At 48.8% G+C, this 21,533-nt stretch overlaps 1 protein-coding gene across 2 annotated transcripts in view; it reads right to left on the bottom strand.

The window, feature by feature from the left end:
• The window catches only part of SLC34A2 (solute carrier family 34 member 2), a 49,068-nt gene extending 45,261 nt beyond the window's left edge, over nt 1–3,807 (bottom strand). The window contains exons 1-2 of one of the 2 annotated variants that reach the window (XM_048509599.1): nt 3,687–3,807; nt 2,968–3,076 (exon numbers count right to left, since the gene is read on the bottom strand). Coding sequence is in view for 1 of the 2 variants with exons in the window: in XM_048509597.1 (XP_048365554.1) it covers nt 1,784–1,801 (18 nt within the window). In the remaining variant the exon portion in view is untranslated. Of the gene's footprint in view, nt 1–1,783; nt 1,900–2,967; nt 3,077–3,686 lie in introns of those variants that run through there. The other variant, XM_048509597.1, reaches the window with a different exon arrangement.
• Nucleotides 3,808–21,533: the final 17,726 nt, after the last annotated feature.

Here is a 21,533-nt window from a genome sequence, read left to right as displayed (position 1 = left end):
TCTTCCCCTTCTCCTACAGAGCTACAGCCAAAGTGTATGTGGAAAAGGGCTCCAGAACCCTCTCCCCAGAGGTGGGATCCAGCAGGTTCTCACAGGTTCCGGAGAGTAGGTTACTAATTATTTGTGTGTGCCGAGAGGGGGTTACTAATGGGTGATTTTGCCACGTGATTTTTGCCTTAGTTATGCTCCTCCTCCGCTCCTCAGCAGTAGCGCGCAGAACCTGAAGCAGTCCAGCAGGAGGTGCACCGGCGTGCGTGGCAGCCTGCGCCTGCGTGCATTCGTTTCCCGCCCAAGGACCGGCGCAGCGGCTGCGTCCTTGCCACAGCCCCGCTCAGCAATGCCCCGCCCCCGTCGTGCCCCGCCCAGCCCCATTGGCGCTACGCCACTGTTTGAATCCCACCATCCTGATCTAAAACAACTGGGGGAGAGGCAATATTCAGCTTCTGTGGGAAACCTGTGAATGTACATGTGAGTTTTCCCGATGGGCCTAAGATTATCAGAGCAGCCCGACAGCCCAGCCTCATTAGATACTGCATGCGAGGCAGAGGTGCCCACGGTCAGTACTTGGGTGGGAAACCATCAAGGCAGACTAGGGTTGCTAAACAGTGGAAGGCAAAGGTAAACCACCTCTGCTCATCCCATGCCTTGAAAACCTCGTGGTCCTGACGTCTCCATGAATCGCTTGAGATCTGACATCATAAGGTCATCATCACTATCATCATCATTATGGCAATTGCAGGGTGGAAAAATAGTGCAGAGTGCACGCTGGAGTCAAGTTGGGAACTGCATCTACTGGAATCGAGAAGAATTTGCCGGTCACAGGTGACTACCTTGGGGGCTGTCTGTGGACCTCATGAAGAGAGCGTCAACCCAACCAGCCGTCTACCACTCTAAAGTCCTAAGACTTTAGAGCGGTAACGCTTTGCAAATGAAATGCTAAAGTTGTGGCAATAGCCATCACAATGGAGGGAAGGCAGCGTGGCACAGCCTGATCGGATCAGGTCTCAGAAGCTAAACAGAAATGGGACTTGGATGGGAGGACCCCCAAGGAAGAATCCGAAGAGGAAGACAATGGCCAGCCACCTCGGCTTCTCCCTTGCCTTGAAAGCCTCTTGCTGAGGCAACCAGGAGTCGGCTGCGACTTGACAACAGTTCTCTCTCTGGCCCCTTCCGCACATGCAAAATAATGCGTTTTCAAACCACTTTCACAACTGCTTGCAAGTGGATTTTGCTATTCCGCACAGCTTCAAAGAGCACTGAAAGCAGTTTGAAAGTGCATTATTCTACATGTGCGGAATGAGCCTCTCTCTCTCTCTCTCTCTCTCTCTCTCTCTCTCTCTCTCTCTCTTTCTCTCTCTCTCTCTCTCCCTCCCTCTCTCTCTCTCCCCTAATAATGTCCAAGTTTCCAAAATGCAGCAAGAGAGAAAGAAGTAAGAAACCTGGACCCAAAAGTCGGTGATTTCAAGCCTACAATAAAGAGAAGACGGTACAAACCAGCACTCTGTAATCATTAGCTGTACATTAAAGGAAGAAGTGAGCTCAACACTCTCGGTCCTGCCACAACAGCATTAAGCATTCTCTTTCGGCACCGTGTCTCTTCATTGCAAAGCAGTCGCTCCCTATCTTTTTCACTGTGGCTTATTCATCCCGGCACTCCTAGCAAAGCTGCAGGTGCAGAGATATTAAGCGTGACGGAACACGCAGTGATTTTAAATAAGGGCTTGCGCCAATTTAAGTTGGCCAGGGCGAGTTTTTCTTGCTCCAGTGACACCACTAGGAATACCTGTTCGGCGGACAGCATTTAAATAGGATGCGTGACATCTTTCATCTCCCATGCAAAACAAGGGAAATACTCCAAAGGGAAGTTCTGATCTTGGGGCCTGCTGCTCTTGACATCTGTGGCTGCATCCTCGAAGAAGAGCTCTGCCAAGCTCTAAAGCCTGCCCATTCTCACCAGCTGATAAAGATCCAGTTCAAAGTATCTGCTTGTCTCTCTTACTCTCTGGGTAGGATTGCCAGCCTCCGGGTCAGGCGGGCGATCTCTCAGAATGAACACCCGATCTCCAGACTATACAGACCATTTGTTTTTATCTAGTTATTTAACACACGTATCCCGCTTCTGGAGGAAATGGCTGCTTCAGAAGGTGGGTGTATGGCGCACACAGAGTTCATCATGTGGGGGGTGGAAAATCACACACACACACCCCACACACATCTAGACTGACCTGGGCCACTGAGCACAACGTGCGTGCACCGCGGTGAGCAGGGAGGACTCGGCTGGAGGGCCTGGTGCCTGTGCTCTGGGTGGCTGCTGCCCGAGGGGGGGGGCGCAGAGGAGGCAGAGATGCTAGAGAGGCACAGAGCGGTGCGCACGGGACTTGCTGGAGGCTAGAGCAGGCTGGCCCCTGCTCGAGCAGGAGGGGCAGAGGAAGAGGGAGCCAACCGGTTTTTTCTAAACTAAAACCTCAGCATTCAGGTTAAATTGTCGGGTTGGCACTTTGCGATAAATAAGTGGGGTTTGGGTTGCAATTTGGGCCCTCGGTCTCAAAAAGGTTCGCCATCACTGGTGTATGGCATTGTGCCCTTTCTAAACCCGCCATCCCAGGCTCCAGCCACAGATCTCCAGACCCAGAATTTGCACCCCTGCCTCAGCGGCACCACAAACAGACAGAATGCACAGCATATACAACCTCATGAACGAATCCCAAGAAAGAAAACGTAATGACTATTTCAAAAACATAATAAGTGCCTGATATTAGCAGACTTCTGGCAAATGTCAAATTCAGCTAAAAGTGCTAGATTCAAATAGCTCAATACATCCAAGCAAACTGTCCACAGATTTTTTAAAAAACTGAATAGTATGAAAATGCAGTGAGAGGTCTATTTTGGCTTAACCCCTGTCTTCATGAGCCAAGAGATCATTGGTCACATTGGCAAAATAAAACCCAATGTTTAAGCAACGCTTACTATCAGTGCTTCCGTTTGTGCCCACGCTGCTCTACTCTGTGTTCTGTTGATCTGTGGCTGGAATCCTTGGCTGAAATGGAAAGCAGCAAGCCACCTTGGGGACCAGGTGCTAGAAAAGTGGGAGAGAATTATTTTAAAGCAAAATAAAGCAAAATAATAAGATTTCTCCCCCTAAATACACACACACACTTTTAGAACAATTCTTAATGAATAAATTCAATAAGCCTGTATTGGCATATACACGATAGTGTAAAAATACAGTTCCAGTTAAAAAATGAATAGTAAAAAACTTCGCGTTTGTCATACATTCAGTTTACAAACTTCTGACAAAAACTTTGCCACTATAAGGCAACAATGAAAATCCTGACAATTTAAAAGCATAACTACTTTATCTGATTCAGTATAATCAATCATAGGGTCTATAGCTTGGGATCACAGGCTGGATCGGAGTTCTTGCAGAGCTTGGCAAAATAAATCTTGTTCACCAACAGAACAATTCATGTTTAGGAACCAGACATCAATTTTTCCGGGACCTCTGAGGTTTCCAGTATTCCAGGTTACACCTGATTTAAAAGATTTTAAAAAAACAATTGCACAGTTGTACAAACTCTGCACATTCGATTCAGAGGCTGTTGTCTCAGATCGGCATTTGGAAGAGAATATAACAAATCTACGGGAAGGCAGTGGGAAAGTCGGGGATCAGATTTCCTTCCACTCACCTGCAGCTTCCTTCCCAGGCAATGCAGGATACAGACAGGTACCCAGCCAGGAGCTACAATATATACGGGGAGGACAGGTATTGAGCAAAGTCTGCCGTCATTATCTCCAGGTTCACATTCCAATTTCGCTCTGTCAAGGGACTGCCTCCTCGCAGCTTTAGTAATCCCAAGTAGTTTCTGCAGGAAGAATGTTTGCAGCCGGCAGCATTAGGCAAAGGAAAAAAAAGTCCCCAAAGCCTGGAACTCGATCTATCAACTGATAAACTGTCCCATCGGCAATAGAATCTTTCACTGGCCTGCGGCAATACGTTACGATCCCTCCGGCTCATCCACTAGACAGTTTGGTTATTCTTTCTCTGAAGTCCCCCACCCCACACCAAACTGATATCAAAGTTTCTTGGTATCTTAATTCAACTTCCTGTTGGTTTTCCTAGAAAGTAATTTGGGGGGGGGGGGGGAGAGATTAAAAAAACCTGACCCTAATCCTAAAGGAGCAGCAGTGGCGTAGGAGGTTGAGAGCTCGTGTATCTAATCTGGAGGAACCGGGTTTGATTCCCCGCTCTGCCGCCTGAGCTGTGGAGGCTTCTCTGGGGAATTCAGATTAGCCTGTACACTCCCACACACGCCAGCTGGGTGACCTTGGGCTAGTCACAGCTTCTCGGAGCTCTCTCCGCCCCACCTTCCTCACAGGGTGTTTGTTGTGAGGGGGGAAGGGCAAGGAGATTGTAAGCCCCTTTGAGTCTCCTGCAGGAGAGAAAAGGGGGATATAAATCCAAACTCTTCTTCTTCTTCTTCTAAACACCAAAACTTGTTAACTTGTTCATAATCCTTCCAAGCACAGAAAGATGGGTTATGGTGGCAGTTTTTAAAAATTCTTTTGGTCAGCAAAAGTTCACCATAGCATTCACTTTTTCTGCTCTGGTCCACTACCTTTCTATTGCTGTAGATGGTGAGACTCCCTCGCTCAATAAGTACACCACAACGACAGGCTGGAAAGGAATGGGCCGCAGCCCGTTTATTAAACAACAAACATATAAACAAGAACTATTTACATCAGAGCTGGGCAGCAAACGGGTCGCACATCACATCCCAATGAATGGGAAACTGGCGGGAAGGGAAGCCCAGAGATCATACTCCTGAATGCTTCCACACTTCCTGCCCCTGCTGAGGAGACGGGCACCAGCTGAGCCCCAAGGCCGCCCCCAGCCTGTCTTCCTCCCGTGCTTGCTGGGGTGTCAGGCACCGGCTAAGCCCATGGTCAGCCTAACGAGCTCCAGCCCGCAACCCCACTCCCTGGGGTGTCGGGCAGCGGCCCGGCCTGCCGGACCTGCCAGCCTGCCCGCCCCACACCCCGGCCCACCTCATAGGGCGCAAGCCTGGGAGCTCCCAGCCGGAGAGGCTGCGTTCTCTCTCCCAGATTAATGCTGACACCGTTGCAAACCCGCCCCACGAGCTGCCCACCCTTGCAGCTCACCGCCCAAGCTCCTCAGAAGCCTGAGCCTGTCTCTATCTTAACCACCCGACAAAGGGTAAAGCTGAACTGACTGGAAGCCACAAGTCCATGCCCCATTGGGACGAAGGCGGACGCCATCCGACGTGAAAAGGTCCATGTGGCGTCCCGGGTGATTTCGGAGTGTTCCGGCCACCGCTCCCCCGTAGGGAGAGCACCACCTTGGCGGCCGCCTTTATTGGACTTTTCTTGCAGGCCCTGTCCACTGCAGAGGGATCCAACACTCCGCTCCAATGGGCCTGCTGCACCATCTCCGGACCAAACCAAGGTCGCCATATTAGGCCGGTGCCTGGCAAAGCTTCTGAGCGTTAGGCGGCCACCAAGCAAAATGCAGGTCAAGGCCCCGACCTGGCAGGGAGATTCTTCCTCCCCAAGGTGGATGACCAGGAGGTCCGGTGTAGCCAGCTGAAAAATGTATTCAATGACCTTGGGCTCTAGCTCATGCCAAAGCATGTGCCCCTGCCCCATCCAGGAAATTCTTACGTGGCGCCCCGAGTCGAGATGCGGCCCCATTCGGAATTGCAGGCATTAGTCCCGACTTTCTGTTGGCGAGGCTGTGCCCCACTGACACCACACCTGCCCGATAGACAGTCTGCGGCGTCCCTGGAGGCATCTGGAGGAGGGAAATCAACAAGTCCAGGTGTGTGGGCGAGATGTACGCCTCGAAAGGCCCCCCGACCGCCACGCTTTAGCCTTCAAACTGCGGATGATATCCTCCGAGGGGCCCTGCCTTCTGCTGTCAGCTTTGCCGTAAGGCGGCCTATTCTGAACGAGTGCAGGCTGAATTCAGCGGACGGTAGCCCAGCTTGAGCCAAGCATGCCCTGAACACCGGCCAGCATTTGGGAACCTGGTGAGGGGGGACCCATCCTCGTGCACCAAAAGCATGTCGCCCACCCGGGAGGCCTGTGCCAGCCACTCCAATAAGGGGAGGGAGGGGGCAGGTGGCGTTTGCCCGTAGAGGCTGGCATGGTGACCCAGGCCTTGGCCCTCTTGGTGGGATTTGATGATGGGCCAGCCAATAGCGTAGAGCCATGTCCCCCTCGACACAGGACCGAGGTGTTCCCTTTGCAGCGCTTGGTGCTGGAAGGTCGCATCCCCTGGTAGAGGCGACCAATTCCCCAGGCCTGACAAGCCCCGTGGTGTGTGCCAGGTGGAAGGCGGCAGCCAAAAGCAAGCGCTCATAGCGAGGGCGCACACCTGCCTTAACACCCCAGTGACCGGCCCCTCAACACTTCCCTTGGTGACTGGAAACACCTGAGGGTCCCACCTCTGCCTGGTGCCCACACCCGCTTGCGCCCACCCAGCCGCACTAGGGCGGTTGGACTACAAACGCTTTGGTGACGTCAGGAAAACCCGGAAACCTTGCAGTAGTAAAGCTGATGCCCGCCAGGATTGCACTCCCACATGGTGCGCCGGGTGCATCCCCTGCCCATGGAGCCAGACCAAATACTCGCAGGAGGAGGCCAGTGTCCACCCCACACGCAGACCCGAGCGCCCGGAGACCCAGCGAAGCTCAGGGGAAATGCGTGCACGGCTCCGTCAGTTATTGCCTGCACGTGGTGGCGGGTGCCATGAGTTCAAAACACCTGTGATGGCGATCACCGATTTGCCAAAGGCTCCCAGAGGGACGCCCGGCACTGTCAATGCCGGCGAGCGGCTCCGCCCCGGGGGCCAGAAGCGCCGGAAAGCGATCCACCTGCTGGCGAGATAAAGGCATCCAGCAATACCTCATTCTTGCAAACCTGGAACAAAAGCAGCTTTGAAAGAGATGTTAGTGAGTGAGGCAGGTGAGAACCAAATTGCGAGACCAGGCGCATGACCCGCGCCCGCATTTGCTTTCCGACTGTCTGTTTACCACGCGCATTCACTCGCCTGGATTTGTGCGCGACCGAGAAAAGCACCACCGTTTGTTAAGCCCAGAGGTTAGCGTGCACAAAATGTGCACCGCCGGCCACCAGGATGGGGAAACAGCTCCAGAAAAGTGCAAGGATCCCTTGGTGATGCCCCTGCGCGTGCAGCACTCTGGGGGCCAAAGGCCCTAAGCCCCACTGACCTCGAGGAAGAACACGCCCGAAACCAAAAGCCCCAGAGGCATCAGAGGTGCACCTGCAGCTCCAGGCCAGAGTCTCCAAAGCTGATCGCCACAGAGAGATGCCGTTGAAGTTTGGGATGAAGGACAGACCAGACCTGTAGGTCTTCTTTTCACTGCCCGGGGAGACCCTGATGTGATGAGGTCGGGGGACTTGCAGCCGACAAAAGGGACCCTCCGCCAGCCGGGAGCAGAAAGCCCTGCCCGGAGCCACCACCCTGCAAGAGAGAAATTAGAGGTGGTGGCTGAGTAAGGACTGGGATCCAGGCGGCACCCTGCACTTCGGAGGAGAGGAGAAGCTGGACTGGAGCAGGGCTGAAAAGGGCTGAAAGCTTATCAGCGGGGAGAGACGGCGTGCCCTAGGACACGTGTCCAGGTGAGATGCCCAAGAGTAGCTGAGGAGGGCAGTGGCAGGCCCCTCCGTCTTGTTGGGGAGCCAAGGGGACCCCCCAGCTTCGGCTGACCAGGACCTGGAAAGCCTGAAGGGCCAGCTCACACTCCCGGGTGCCCTGCCTGCCGATAAACAAAGAAATCATCAAGGTAATGGGTCACCAAACCGGAGTGGCACCCGCTGCCTGAAAGCCCATTATTCAAGGAAAGTGCTGAAAGAGTCTCCAAGGCGGCGCAGGCAAAGCGGAGCAGCCCATGGGCGCTTTTTTGGCTCTTTGTCCACATACCAATTTCCTTGGGAAGTGGGAGTGCCCAGCAGGTGCCTCGAAGTCCACAGGGGAAATGGAGCAGGAGCCGGAAGGCCGGGACTGAATGTCACACTTTGCTAAGGATGCCCTTGGACCACGCCTGCGCTCGATGCAGAGGATGGCCGTCCAGGGTGAAGGCGTAGCGGACGAACAAACCTCTGGGTCAATAATGAAATGATTCACGGAATAGCCCGAGGGTGAGAGAGGTGTTGAATTAGCGAAACTCCCCCGGAGGCTTTCTTAAGGGCACGACGCCAGTTGGGGAGACCCTGAGGTTGGGGAGGAGGAGGGGTGACTGAAAGGGCCAGCAATGCGGGCGGCCATTTCGGATTTGTTCCTTGTTGTTGAGCTTATCAGCCACCACTCCAGGAGATCGCGGACCAGATTTTAGATTGCTGGCTTGGTAAGCCCTCCTTGGGCCTTGGTATGGAGATGCGAAGCCAGAAGAGGAAACCATCCCCAGCGAGGCTGCGCAGCCCCCCCTGTCTGGATAACAGCTGCAGCCACTCTAGCAGCACCGCCACTCTTGAACGGGTGTAGGAGCCAGAGACTGCAGCTGAGCTGAGGGCATCTCTTTAGAGTGTTTTGCGTGGGGCGGGAGCACGCGCCCTGGCCACCGGCATCTTTGCAGGAGGGCCCGGCGCCGTGGCGACCGGGCCTGCCGAAGGGGAGGGCGTCCCGCCCGGCTTGGGGACAGCTGATCCTGCTGTGGCTGCCGGAACAAAAAGAGCAAGAGTGCTCATTATCTACATTCTTCAGCCGCTGGCAAGCACCTTTGTTGAATTCCCCAACACAACCTCCTGTAGCCCCCACCCGCCCGGGTAGGCTCTGCCGCTTCGGTTTTGAGAGAACAGGAGGATCCATGCAGCCCCTCCCATGGCCGGGCTGGACCACGACCATCCAGGTTTGAAGTGCGGTGGGATGAGGTCCCCAACGGAAAAGGCACTTTGTGCAAAGGCGTTCTTCGCGGATGGCCTTCGTTAAAGTAGCGATGGTCGCGAAGTTTCCCCAGCCAGCGCCTTCGAGCCCGCAGCATACATGAGTTTCATGTGAGCACCTGCCAGGTGCCAGGCCCGGCAGGGAATACGCAGCCCGGATAAGGGAGCCAGGAGATTCCGGTGAAGCCCTGCAGCCAGTTGTTAAAATTCCGGCTCGGCTGCTGCCGGGTCCTTCCGTTTTTGTCGGCCTTCCCGCCCAACAAACCCTAACATCCCCCCTCCCGCCGCGAAGGAACTTAAAAATGTCCACGTAATACCCATCCAGCGCCCGCTCCGGAGCTTCCTGGGGAGGTGGGGACTCCAGGCCGTGGTTGCCGCGGTGCGTCTTGAGCCGGGCCGGAGGATGGCACTTCTCCGCCTCTCGAAACATTCCTAGCGCTTGCAAGCCCGCACGGTGGGAGAGCAGGGACTCTCTCCCCGCGACTCCAAAAATTCCCCTGTAGCCTGCGCATCATCATCCCCTCAGTAGACTCACCCAACGACGAAGAGCTGGGGGATGCGTGGAGGAACGGGAACGCCCCTGACTGCATCGCTTCCTCCTCTTCCTGCCCTCCTCGCCCGAGGGCCGACGGACGCATCCACACCCGATGTGGGCCGGTGCTAACCCGATGGCCGAAAGGTGCAGCTCCTCCGGCTGCTCTCGCTCGAGGCCCCACCGGCGCCAAGCGACTGGCACGCCGCCGTGTAGCGCTGATGGGCTCAGGGCCCCGACCCGAAGGTGGGGGCCCGACTTCGCCAGCCAGCTCCGCCGAGGACTTGTAGAAAGATGCAACAGGGTGTCCGGGCCAGGTTAGCGGACCAAAGAGCAGGATCGGATTGCTCTATATGGCCCGACATGTTGGGCCGGGAAGATGCCGGGCCGGCACCCCGGGACCACGGGGAGTGGGCCCCTCCTGGGGAGACTGCCCCGCCATGCCGACCGTAGCCCGTCCCACTGCCCGATGGGAGACAAGCCTCGAAGCCAGCGGCCGCCCTCGCCCGCTGCTCCGATTCACCCAACAACCGGGCCGTCGTCCGGCGTCCTCGAGCCCAGTCTGAGCCCGGACCCTGTTCAGCAGAGCACGCAGCTCTGCCCGATGGCACCGCCCGAGCTTGGCAGCAGGCTCCCTGCTCTTGGCCCTTTTCGGCCCCATGGCGGCTGCTGAGACCAGCCCAGAAGAGGTGAAAAGAAAAGAAAAGGTTGAAAGCGCAGAGAAGCCGCAGGGGAGGGCAGAGGAAGAAGGAAAATCAGCTAAGAAAGGAAAGGAAAAGAAAAGGCCAGTCTCAGCCTTCCAGGCCCCTTACGCGAGGCGCCAAACACACGCACTCACGCCTTTGTTGGTTCTCGCCGCCCGGGGAAGGGCGCTTGAGACCGAAGGCGTCTAGATATACCCAGGCTCCTCCCGCCTTTTGCGGTGGGAGCCAATCATTGCACCCGTTTCTGCAGCTTGCCGCCAGGCCATGCATGCCCCTTATCTTGCTGCGTTGCTCACCACGGCAGCAATGGCTGCCCCTGGTTATTCAGGTGCATCTTATTTTTTTTAAAAAAAATCATAAATGTAAGATGCATTCTTGGTACTGTTACTCTGAACGAGAAGAAACAGAATGACACCAAGGAATCGCAAGCAAGAAAGGTCATAATACGGATGCATATTTGAGCCATCCAGATTCTTGGGTATCTATTCTTTGAGTCCAGGGCTCCTTCCGCACAGGCAGAATAACGCACTTTCTAACTGCTTTCAGTGCTCTTTGAAGCTGTGCGGAATGGCAAAATCCACTTGCAAACAGTTGTGAAAGTGGTTTGAAAATGCATTATTTTGCGTGTGCGGAAGGGGCCAAGGTATATGGACCATTTCATGAGGGAAGACAGAGGTCAAATCCCCATGGTCAATTAATCATGTGATCCTCACACGAAATATCCAGGTTTCAGTGAGAACTTCCCACCGCTCAACCGCCGAACACAGATTCATCCTAGTCCTGGCGTTCCTGCTCCCCCTTATGGCCGCCTTCCACACATGCAGAATAATGCACTTTCAGTCCACTTTCACAATTGTTTGCAAGTGGATTTTGCCATTCCACACAACTGCAAAGTGCATTGAAAGTGGATTGAAAGTGTATTATTCTGCATGTGCGGAAGGGGCCTATCACGTGTTTTTTTAAAGAACCTGCACCTTTTTAAAAAACATACGCTGAATCCAGATCAATGGGGAGGTTCGGGGGTTGAATGTAGGTTTGTTTTCCCACCATTGGCAGTGACGTGGAGCCTTCCAGCCAATCAGAGCGCAGTGGACTGTGCACAAATCGCACACAGCCCAGTGTTGTTGGTTTTTTGCACCAGCTGAGGCTACGTTGAAACGTGGCTGCGTGGAATGTGATTTCTGTGCCAAATGTTAACTAAAATTTGACTTTCGTGCCAGCACAGCTGTGTGGGTAAAGAGTGCCGAAGCCACGTGTAAATGTAGCTTAGCGTGAAAACTATCCACGCATGCGCGTAGTGACGTAGCTGTACAAAAAAAATTTTTAAAAAAATTCCCGTCCCAACACAGCACAACAACCAATCAGGACAAGGAAGACAGCCGCTGAGCCGATCGCACGTCCAATCACACAATTGTGGGGAGGGCTGCACTTTTTGAAACCGTGATAGACATAGATGTCCTCATCACACACATGCTGCAGTGGGGAAGGTGAAACCGCGATGAAAAGGTGTCGTTTCTTTTGAAACCTGGTTGTATCCGGCTTTAATTTCTCAGTGGAGAAATGGCCAGAATGGAGTAGCCCAATCCTGTCAGATCTTGGAAACTAATCATAGTCGATAGAATAGAATAGAATAGAATAGAATAGAATAGAATAGAATAGAATAGAATAGAATAGAATAGAATAGAATAGAATCTTTATTGGCCAAGTGTGATTGGACACACAAGGAATTTGTCTCCGGTGCATATGCTCTCAGTGTACATAAAAGAAAAATACATTTGTCAAGAATCATAAGGTACAGCACTTAATGATTGTCATATAGGTCTAGTAAGCAATCAGGAAACAATCAATAGTAATAAAAACATAAAATGTAAAATCATAAAATAAAATGAAATGTCAGCACAGGCTATAGTCATACAGTCATAATTGGGAGGAGTGATGGGTAATAGGAAATCGATGAAAAAAAGTAGTGCAGTAATTATGATAATAAATATATATAATAAAATAGTTTGACATTATCTGAAGGAGATTATTTGTTGTTTAACAGAGTGATGGCATTCGGGAAAAAACTGTTCTTATGTCTAGTTGTCTTGGTGTGCAGTGCTCTGTAGCGACGTTTAGAGGGTAAGAGTTGAAACAGTTTATGTCCAGGATGCGAGGGGTCAGTAAATATTTTCACAGCCCTTTTTTTGACCCGTGCAGTATACAGGTCCTCAATGGAAGGCAGGTTAGCAGCAATTGTTTTTTCTGCAGTTCTGATTATTCTCTGAAGTCTGTGTCGATCTTGTTGGGTTGCAGAACCAAACCACACAGTTATAGAGGTGCAGATAACAGATACTTGATGGAACACCCACAAGGAAGAGTCTGCAGATGGGAAACACTGAACACTATGTCAGCAGTGTTAACATTTGCCCACTCAACGATGTAATTAAGTCTATTTATTTACACCTTTGTTTTGCCTGTCCTTGTTTAAAGTCCCTGGGTAAGGGACTCTTTAGTTTGGAGAGGAGACGTCTGAGGGGGGATATGATTGAAGTGTAAAAAGTTATTCATGGGATAGAAAATGTTGACAGAGAGAAATTGTTCTCTCTTTCTCACAATACTAGAACCAGGGGGCATTCATTGAAAATGCTGGGGGGAAGAATTAGGACTAATAAAAGGAAACACTTCTTCACACAATGTGCGATTGGTGTTTGGAATATGCTGCCACAGGAGGTGGTGATGGCCACTAACCTGGATAGCTTTAAAAGGGGCTTGGGTAGATTTATGAAGTCGATTTATGGCTACCAATCTTGATCCTCCTTGATCTCAGATTGCAAATGCCTTAGGAGACCAGGTGCTCGGGAGCAGCAGCAGCAGCAGCAGAAGGCCATTGCTTTCACCTCCTGCATGTGAGCTCCCAAAGGCACCTGGTGGGCCACTGCGAGTAGCAGAGTGCTGGACTAGATAGACTCTGGTCTGATCCAGCTGGCTTGTTCTTATGTTCTTATGTTCTTAGCTGTCTAGCTGAATGCTACTATAAAATAGCTGGAGACCAAATGCTGATGCTAAATATCATTTTCTTTTATTGTGGAAGAGTGATGTAGAGGGTAGAGAGTTCATCTAGAATGTGGGAGACCCAGATTCAAATGTGCACGCTGTCTTGGAAGTGTGCCAGGTAATCTTGGGCCCGTCAAGCACTCTCACCCTAACCTACCTCGCAGTGAGGTTGTGAGGATAAAACAAAGGAGGAGAGAATTCTGTGAGCTGCTTTTTGGGGGATGGGGGCGTGGGATGCAAATGGAGAGTAAGTAAATAAACAAAATAGTAAAATTATGAAAGACACATTTATTGTTGTTGTTGTCATTGTTGCTAGATTTTGTTTACTAGCACAGTATTACTAGCACAGTTCTTTAGCCGAGGTTGCCTGGCCTTTTGCTAAGCCAAGAGTTTGCTGCTGCTAATTCCCCACTCTAAAAGGGAGAAATTCCCATAATTTCAAGTAACAATGGGGGCAGACTTCCATTGCGGGTTGGCTCCTGGCGTCTCCACCAGCAGGCACAACTCCTGAGCTTTGCCGGTATCGTAAACAGAGGTCTCCTTTCAAATCCTCCTTCTTTATCCCAGGATTGATCAGCCACGATTATGGGTTCTCCTCCATATGATTATGATTATGGAGGAGAAGTCGATCTATGGCTACCAATCTTGATCCTCCTTGATCTGAGGTTGCAAATGCCTTAACAGTCCAGGTGCTCGGGAGCAGCAGCAGCAGAAGAAGGCCATTGCTTTCACCTCCTGCATGTGAGCTCCCAAAGGCACCTGGTGGGCCACTGCGAGTAGCAGAGAGCTGGACTAGATGGATTCTGGTCTGATCCAGCTGGCTTGTTCTTATGTTCTTATGTTCTTAAAATTGAAAATGGTCATCAGTCAACTACACAGAGAAGCCATTGAAATTCACAAGCACATGGACAACTTCAACAGGAATGAAGAAACCGTGAAAATGAACAGAATTTGGCTGCCAGTGTTGAAAAACTCTAGAATCAAGACAGTGACTAATCAGCTCCACACAAACACAGGACAACTATAGACAATAGCAATCAAAGGAAACAAAGACCAGGATACTTCTATTCAGATGCATTCACCTACTGACCTTGCTATCTTCATTGTTGCTCCCAGGCTACAGACTTCTTTGTGACTATTCAGAGGGCCTCACCTTTTGACCTCACAGTATATATACTCCACTTGCTTTCCATTCCTACTATCAGATCCTCTGAAGATGCCAGCCACAGATGCAGGCCAAACGTCAGGAGAGAATGCTGCTAGAACACGGCCATACAGCCCGGAAACCACACAGCACCCCAATTTATGAACCATTCATGAACTTTTGGTCTGCTCTGCAGTGAGCATCCATTCCCTTTGGGTCAGATTCTTGATTACAGACAAGTTTCCTGCTCTTCAGAACTCACTGCGCTCTCAGTTTAGACTCTCCACATGGTTTCTGAAACCTGTAAAAGAGCAACTTTTTGTCTCACTTCGCAGGGAAAGTGAAGGAGACCAGTGTGCATTTGGCTTTCTTTGGGTTTTCTGCTCCTCCCCATCTTCTCCAGGAATTTTGGTCTGTGAGGCTTCTTTTTTAAAAATTTAATTCTTAAAGTCTATCACAGGACCAATAGAGCATTGAAATGCCTCCCCCCCCCCAAATAATACAGCAAGCAACTTCACCGAATGGAGGTTGCAAAAACAACTTAGAAGCAGGGGGCAGGCAAAATGGCGGCTTGGCAGGAATCAGCAGGGTACTTCCACGCGTGTAAATGAAGACATGCAGGGCAAATAGCCTCGGGGTCAGTACTGCATGCATAAATGGCCTTCGTCAGGCAGGCATATAGTGGTTGTCTACAGGCTGGAACACAAAAGTATCGGCTGCATACATAAATGAGAGTATACTAGAATAGCCCAGTCTTATATTTTGAATTGGACTGTTGGTGGCTCAGTAGCAAAAAATGTTGACTCTGCTGAATTACAGTTCAAGGGAATGCATGGTAAATGAGAACTGGAATTGCGTGTGTTGCAAACAAGCAAAGATCTTTCTCAATTACCATAACACCGGAATCAAATCCCACCATTCATCACTAAATACCAAGGATATATTTCCAAAGCTTTTAAATGTTACACACTGTCTTTCCATTTTTGTTGCAGAGCAATGGCTTTCAAAATGAATTCCTGGGGTATTTCAAAGAAGAATCTCCTCAAAGGACAGCAGACCGTTAAAAACCTCTCTTATCACAAAGTCTTGGGGGGAAAAGTAAGAACCTTGAACTCCATATAGATAAGTGTTGTCACTTATCTTTACAGATATAAAAGTCTGGGACAAGGTCTTATCTATTCATCTCATGTGGATTTGTCTCTTAACTCTTCCAGATCATAAGAACATAAGAACTAGCCTGCTGGATCAGACCAGAGTCCATCTAGTCCAGCACTCTGCTACTCGCAGTGGCCCACCAGGTGCCTTTGGGAGCTCACGTGCAGGATGTGAAAGCAATGGCCTTCTGCTGCTGCTGCTCCTGAGCACCTGGTCTGCTAAGGCATTTGCAATCTCAGATCAAGGTGGATCAAGATTGGTAGCCATAGATCGACTTCTCCTCCATAAATCTGTCCAAGCCCTTTTTAAAGCTACCCAGGTTAGTGGCCATCACCACCTCCTGTGGCAGCATATTCCAAACACCAGTCACACGTCGTGTGAAGAAGTGTTTCCTTTTATTAGTCCTAATTCACACACACACACACACACCCAGCATTTTCAATGAATGCCCCCTGGTTCTAGTATTGTGAGAAAGAGAGAAAAATTTCTCTCTGTCAACATTTTCTACCCCATGCATAATTTTATAGACTTCAATTTTTATAGACTTCAATAATTTTATAGACTTCCCTATTTTTGGAGTATTTCAGAGTGTTTCTGAGATCAGACAGGTTCCAAGAACAACTTCACATCTTCTTAACCAAAGGCATTATCCATCAAAATAATGTGAAAGGGTTTTGAAAGGGTTTTGATCTCTCCTTAAATGTATACAGAGAGATACCTAACAGTGTGGATTAAATACTGGGAGATCCCATTTAAATGTTTATCAAACTTTGCTGATACTTGCTAAAATATGTAAAAAGAAATTTCGAATAACTTTGACCATTTCCACACAGCACCAACAACATTTTCAGGATGGGGGGGGGGGTGTTTTGGGGTGGAATTCCACAGTTCTTTCCCCAAAACATTTTTATTTCCAGTATCGAAATGTTTTAAACAAATCTCCATTTCTAGAGATTCTTTGGGCTGAAAGGTTTTTGAAAAGTTTCATTTGTGTGCTGTCCCTTGAAGATGCGATTTTGTGAAATCGCTTTTTGCCTGCAGAAGCTACATTCTCTGTTTTTGGAGTATTTCACAGTATTTCTGAGATTCTTTTGGGGTGGACTTAATCTACAGCATTGACTACAAAAGACTCAGGGAACTGCAGCATGACCCTGTGAAGCATGAAGCACTAAATTGTCCACACACTGGGGAAAAAACCGGGGAAAACAGCCAGGAATCATTTGAAAGGGATAAATATGAACAAAAGGGGGATTGAAAATGCTTTTTAATGTTTTAGGAGATTTCTGTGGAAAAGCTTTTGGCAAGAAGAGATCCACTGAAATTTTTATCCCGAAGTCACAATTGCCCATTATCTTCAATGTGAAACGGATGCCTACAGTCCTCAGGGCCCTACTCCTTACCCCACCCCCCAGCCCCCATGCTGTATGCAAACAAGTCAGTATGAGGCTGGGCAACTCTCCCTTCTGCCAGCTGTGAAAAAACCCTCTTTTCCTCACATCTCTACAGGGCAGAGGTGCCAGAGCATCCTTATCTTCAGTGTGCTCCAGAAACTAATGTTGTTAATTTCGTAAACCATGCAGGAACACAAACATATAGCATCAATGTATGTTCAATGAAACCCCATCTGTGGATACTTAAATCTGCAGACTGAAGCCATGAACAGACAGGTCTTTTTACAAACCTGAGAAAACCACACACACACACACACATACACGGGGGGGGGGACTACATAAGGCAGTGGTGGCGAACCTTTGGTACTCCAGATGTTATGGACTACAATTCCCATCAGCCCCTGCCAGCACGGCCAATTGTCCATGCTGGCAGGGGCTGATGGGAATTGTAGTCCATAACATCTGGATTATAGGTTAGCTCACCACGGACATGGGTATCGCCACTGGGTGGGGAAGTGATTTCCCATCCAAGAACGAAGACATTTTTAGAAATCATTTCGCAACCCAACCTTAAATGCTCCCAGAGTATTTAAAGGGCTCCAAGAGCTAAAACTACATACGTCAGACTGCTGTAACCACCTATTTTTTATAGCCTAGTACAAAAACTAAAAAAATCTTTGAAGGTACAAAATACGGCTAAAGAAAGAGGTGGGGACCTGGAACCGCTAATAATAGAACTATAATAACTACATACTTTAGGAAGCATCCAAGATTCCCTCATATGAATTAATTTGTCTAGGTACACAACAGTATGTCTAATGTAACATTTTGTTTTGTTCCACCTTAATGATCCAATAAGGGGTTTCCATCTCTGAATAAATACCATTTGCACAAGCATTATATTTTCTTTTTTCTTTTTTGGAACATACATTTTATTTTTTACCCATCGAGATGTTGATCCTTTCTGAGCCAGCTTTCCGCTGACAGCATTGCGTTTTGCTGCCAATATTTTGCTAAGATAATTATTGAGTTTCTTAACAAGTATTAATGGTTCCCACCACCAGCAACCCCCCTCAGTTTTTATCCATCTGACCTAACAGGGTCGCTAGACTGCTAAAATTCCAACAGAAAGGGGTGAGCATGATTTATTTGCTTGGCCCAACAAGATATGGTATTCCTGTTCTAGAAGTCTGCTTTTTAAGGTTTGCAGAATCTCTCTGGGTGACAGCATACAGAGATCTTCAAGTATTAAACCTAGAGAGTGGATTTTTGATTTAAGAAGTTGATACCATTCGGAGGCAAATAGGTCTGGGCGCACAATATATGTTAAATTGCACTCATCAGAGTTAAAACATAGTACCAGAACAGAGGCACATAGCCAAATATCTTGAACTATTAACTGAACCCCAACAGAGATGGATTATTACAAGGGCCAGGATGCAGCATCACTTTTCCATCATTACATTACAAAGATCACTACCATCTATCCCTCTCCTCCAGGGATCGGGTCTGTCCACAATTGTACCAAAACCAAGTGGAGACTTCTTGCTCACATTTCTTTATACTTTGGACTGTCCGAGATATGTGGGTGATTAGTTAGGAATTTCTCTCCTGAACAGGTCTGTCTTAGGACAAATCTGAAACAGACTCTGACAACTCTGTTGTGGAGCTTTTGTTAAATAACACAGAAAAAGTAGCAAAATTTCTTTTACAAGTGACAGAATTTTCTAAGTAACATCCAATGCTAGATACAGTTTATCTGTCTGTGTTTTGAATGTACTTTTGATTTGTACTTTAGAAATGTCTGTAATGCTCTAGAGCCTATTTTAATATGCCTAATAAAGGTTGTTGTATTGTGACTGCTAAAATTCCTCAAGCATCAAGATTTGTTTCTCCATACATCTTGTGAACCCATTTTAGAACCACAAAACAATCCCACGCTGGGGGTGCCAAACTCCAGGTGGAGGCTGGAGTGCTCCTGGAATTTCAACTGGTCTCCGGACCACAGAGATTGACATGGTAGCTCCAGAGGGCGAACTCTGTGGCGTCTCATTCCTGTGAAATTGCCACTCTGCTGTAGACTCTGCTCTTCCCAGGTTCCGCTCCCAAATCTCAAGCGGAAATTCTCCTGGACCTGAAGCTCATTAGATCAATCTAAATAAAAATATATGTTCCTTTCTTTGACTGAAGTCTCTCTCTCTTCAAGAGGGCTACACGAAACTTCAGGTGTCATGGAACTTGGTTCTAAAATGCCTAGGTAAAATATTTGACCTGTACTTAAAAGATTCATAGCGCAATCCTATACAGTGTTACACAGAGGTGGGATCCAGCAAGTTCTCACAGGTTCCCGAGAGTAGGTTACTAATTATTTGTGTATGCCAAGAGGGTTACTAATTGGTGATTTTGCCACATGATTTTTTTTGCCTTAGTTCGCCCTCCTCTCTCAGCAGTGGTAGCGTGCAGTAGAACTTGAAGTGCCAGTTCTAGCAGGGAGGTGCTTTTCCGGCGTGGCATTGGCAGCCTCGCGGCAAGCATTTGTTGTTTCCATGCCCGCGACCAGGGCGCATGTGGAGGGCTTCGCCCTTGGCCCAGCCACGCCCAGGAATGCCCCACCCCAGGAATGCCTGACCACGCCCCGTCATGCCCCGCCCAGCCCCACCATGGGAACCTGTTACTAAAATGTCTGGATCCCACCACTGGTGTTACATCTAAGCACAAATAATGAAACTGGGATTTTTATACTGCAATTCTTGATAGAATTGCACTATAAAAATCCCAATTTGATTATTTAAAGTCTGCAGTGAATTCCCCTTATCTGCCTTGTGTCAAAAACCACTTGGCCATGATTACTTAATTACTTCAAAACACAGTTGCAAAATCCTGTTAGCTGCCACGTTTTAAATTCGAAAGCACATAGCTTTTAACAACTCTGCTCCAAAGTCAGCCCTGGGGCTTAGTTCTGACAAGGGTTGTGCATGTACATGTTTTTATCTACAGGAAAAAAATATATATATCTAACTGCATGTCAAATGTTAAACAGGGCACAAGCTATAGTCTGCTTATGTACTTATTTCTGGAAATGAGAGTGTTACCAGTCTAAGGTCTGATTTCTCGGAATTGCAACTGAACTCCAGACTCAGAACATCAGTTCTTCTGGAGAAAAGGACAGGTCTGGACAATGTGATTATACCTTACTGATCTCTCTGACTTCCCTGTGCTCCACCCCAAATTCCCAGGAAGTTCTCGATCCAGATTCCACAACCTTAGGAAATAATAAGAATGCATAGTCACACAATTTGAGCAATCATATTAGCAACACTATTAAAATATCACCTACTTTTCCAGCCCAGTGGAAGGGGGCAAAGTGCTATTCATCTCCACTTATGACCCTGAACATGTTTCTGTTTGAGAAAGAGAACTAAATGCTAACTTCCATGGAAATGAATGGTGTGACCAGGCATGGAAAATTGTAGATGGGCTTTTTTCTTTTTCGCAAGCGTGACGGAAAAAAATTCAGAGGGATGAGCTGTACTGTCATTGAACTTGGATGCACCTAGATTGCGAATCACAAGAGTATTCAGATTTCAGTTCTGATAATGTCACTTGGATTTTTTTCTAAACGAGGAAGATTTTTATTGGACTTCTTATCACGTTTTCCCTCATCTGCTATGTTCAAGATTATCCCTGGCTCATTTTACATTGCTCCGTTGCGTGTGTTTTAAAAAAAAAACACAACTAAATAAACTAGAAGATTAAGCCCAACCCTTGGTTTTGTGACATCCTTTTAAATACAGCTAACTGGGCATCAGCCACTCAGTTGAGCCTTTTACGGTCTCTGAACGGAGGGATAGCGTTTTTCTGTAGGCCTTTCCACACAGCCAAAAGCACACCACCTCAGTCCTGGTTCAAGCTTGTTCGTGTGCTGGCAGCCCTGTTAGGTATTACTGGCTTGGCGGGAAAGCAAGTGCTTTTGAAACTCACTCAGGGAGCAAGTTTTTCCAAAAGCGCTGTCTTCCAGCTGGTGCAGTGCAAACCGCACCGGCGTGAGGGTGCCGCTTTTGGCCCCTCTCGTGTGAAGAAGGGGGGTCGGAGGGCAGTGTGGGTGTGTCTTTCCAGCCGTCCAGAGCTGCACAGGAAGCAAAGGTAAGTGTCTTCCTCACACCCTGGGTGGCTCCATCAAGCGATTACCACCTCGCCGAAGAATGGTGACGCGGGACTGCCCGCTTTAAGACCACATGCAAGGGGTCCTGATGTGCTCCACCAGCTTCATTTGGCTGGTTGTGGAATGCCATACCTCATCTGGCCGCAAGCAGAAGCGACGTAGATTCATAGCTTGAACTTCAGCTGACGCTCCTACACAAAAGGCTGTCGGAGAGCGAACTTGTGAGAAAGCATCTAATTAGTGAATAAGGAGATTTGTAAAAGACTGCAGAGAATGAACAAGAATATTTTACACCCCTAAGGAAAAGAGGAACACAGTATACACAGTATTGTATTCCACAAGTCGGACCCTTGCTTTGTGAGAAGCTTTTCATCCAAAGTATCTTGCTATCAGCAACTGAAATTACACTTAAAAGTCTTGGGTTTTTTTTTCAGTTTTCAGCAGCGTAGCCAATATAAAGTTTCCGTCAGATTGACAGAATGTCCCC

The sequence above is a fragment of the Sphaerodactylus townsendi genome, linkage group LG10, assembly GCF_021028975.2.
Source record: "Sphaerodactylus townsendi isolate TG3544 linkage group LG10, MPM_Stown_v2.3, whole genome shotgun sequence".
NCBI classification, from domain to species: domain Eukaryota; kingdom Metazoa; phylum Chordata; class Lepidosauria; order Squamata; family Sphaerodactylidae; genus Sphaerodactylus; species Sphaerodactylus townsendi.
This window is presented reverse-complemented; position numbering and strand designations above follow the sequence as displayed.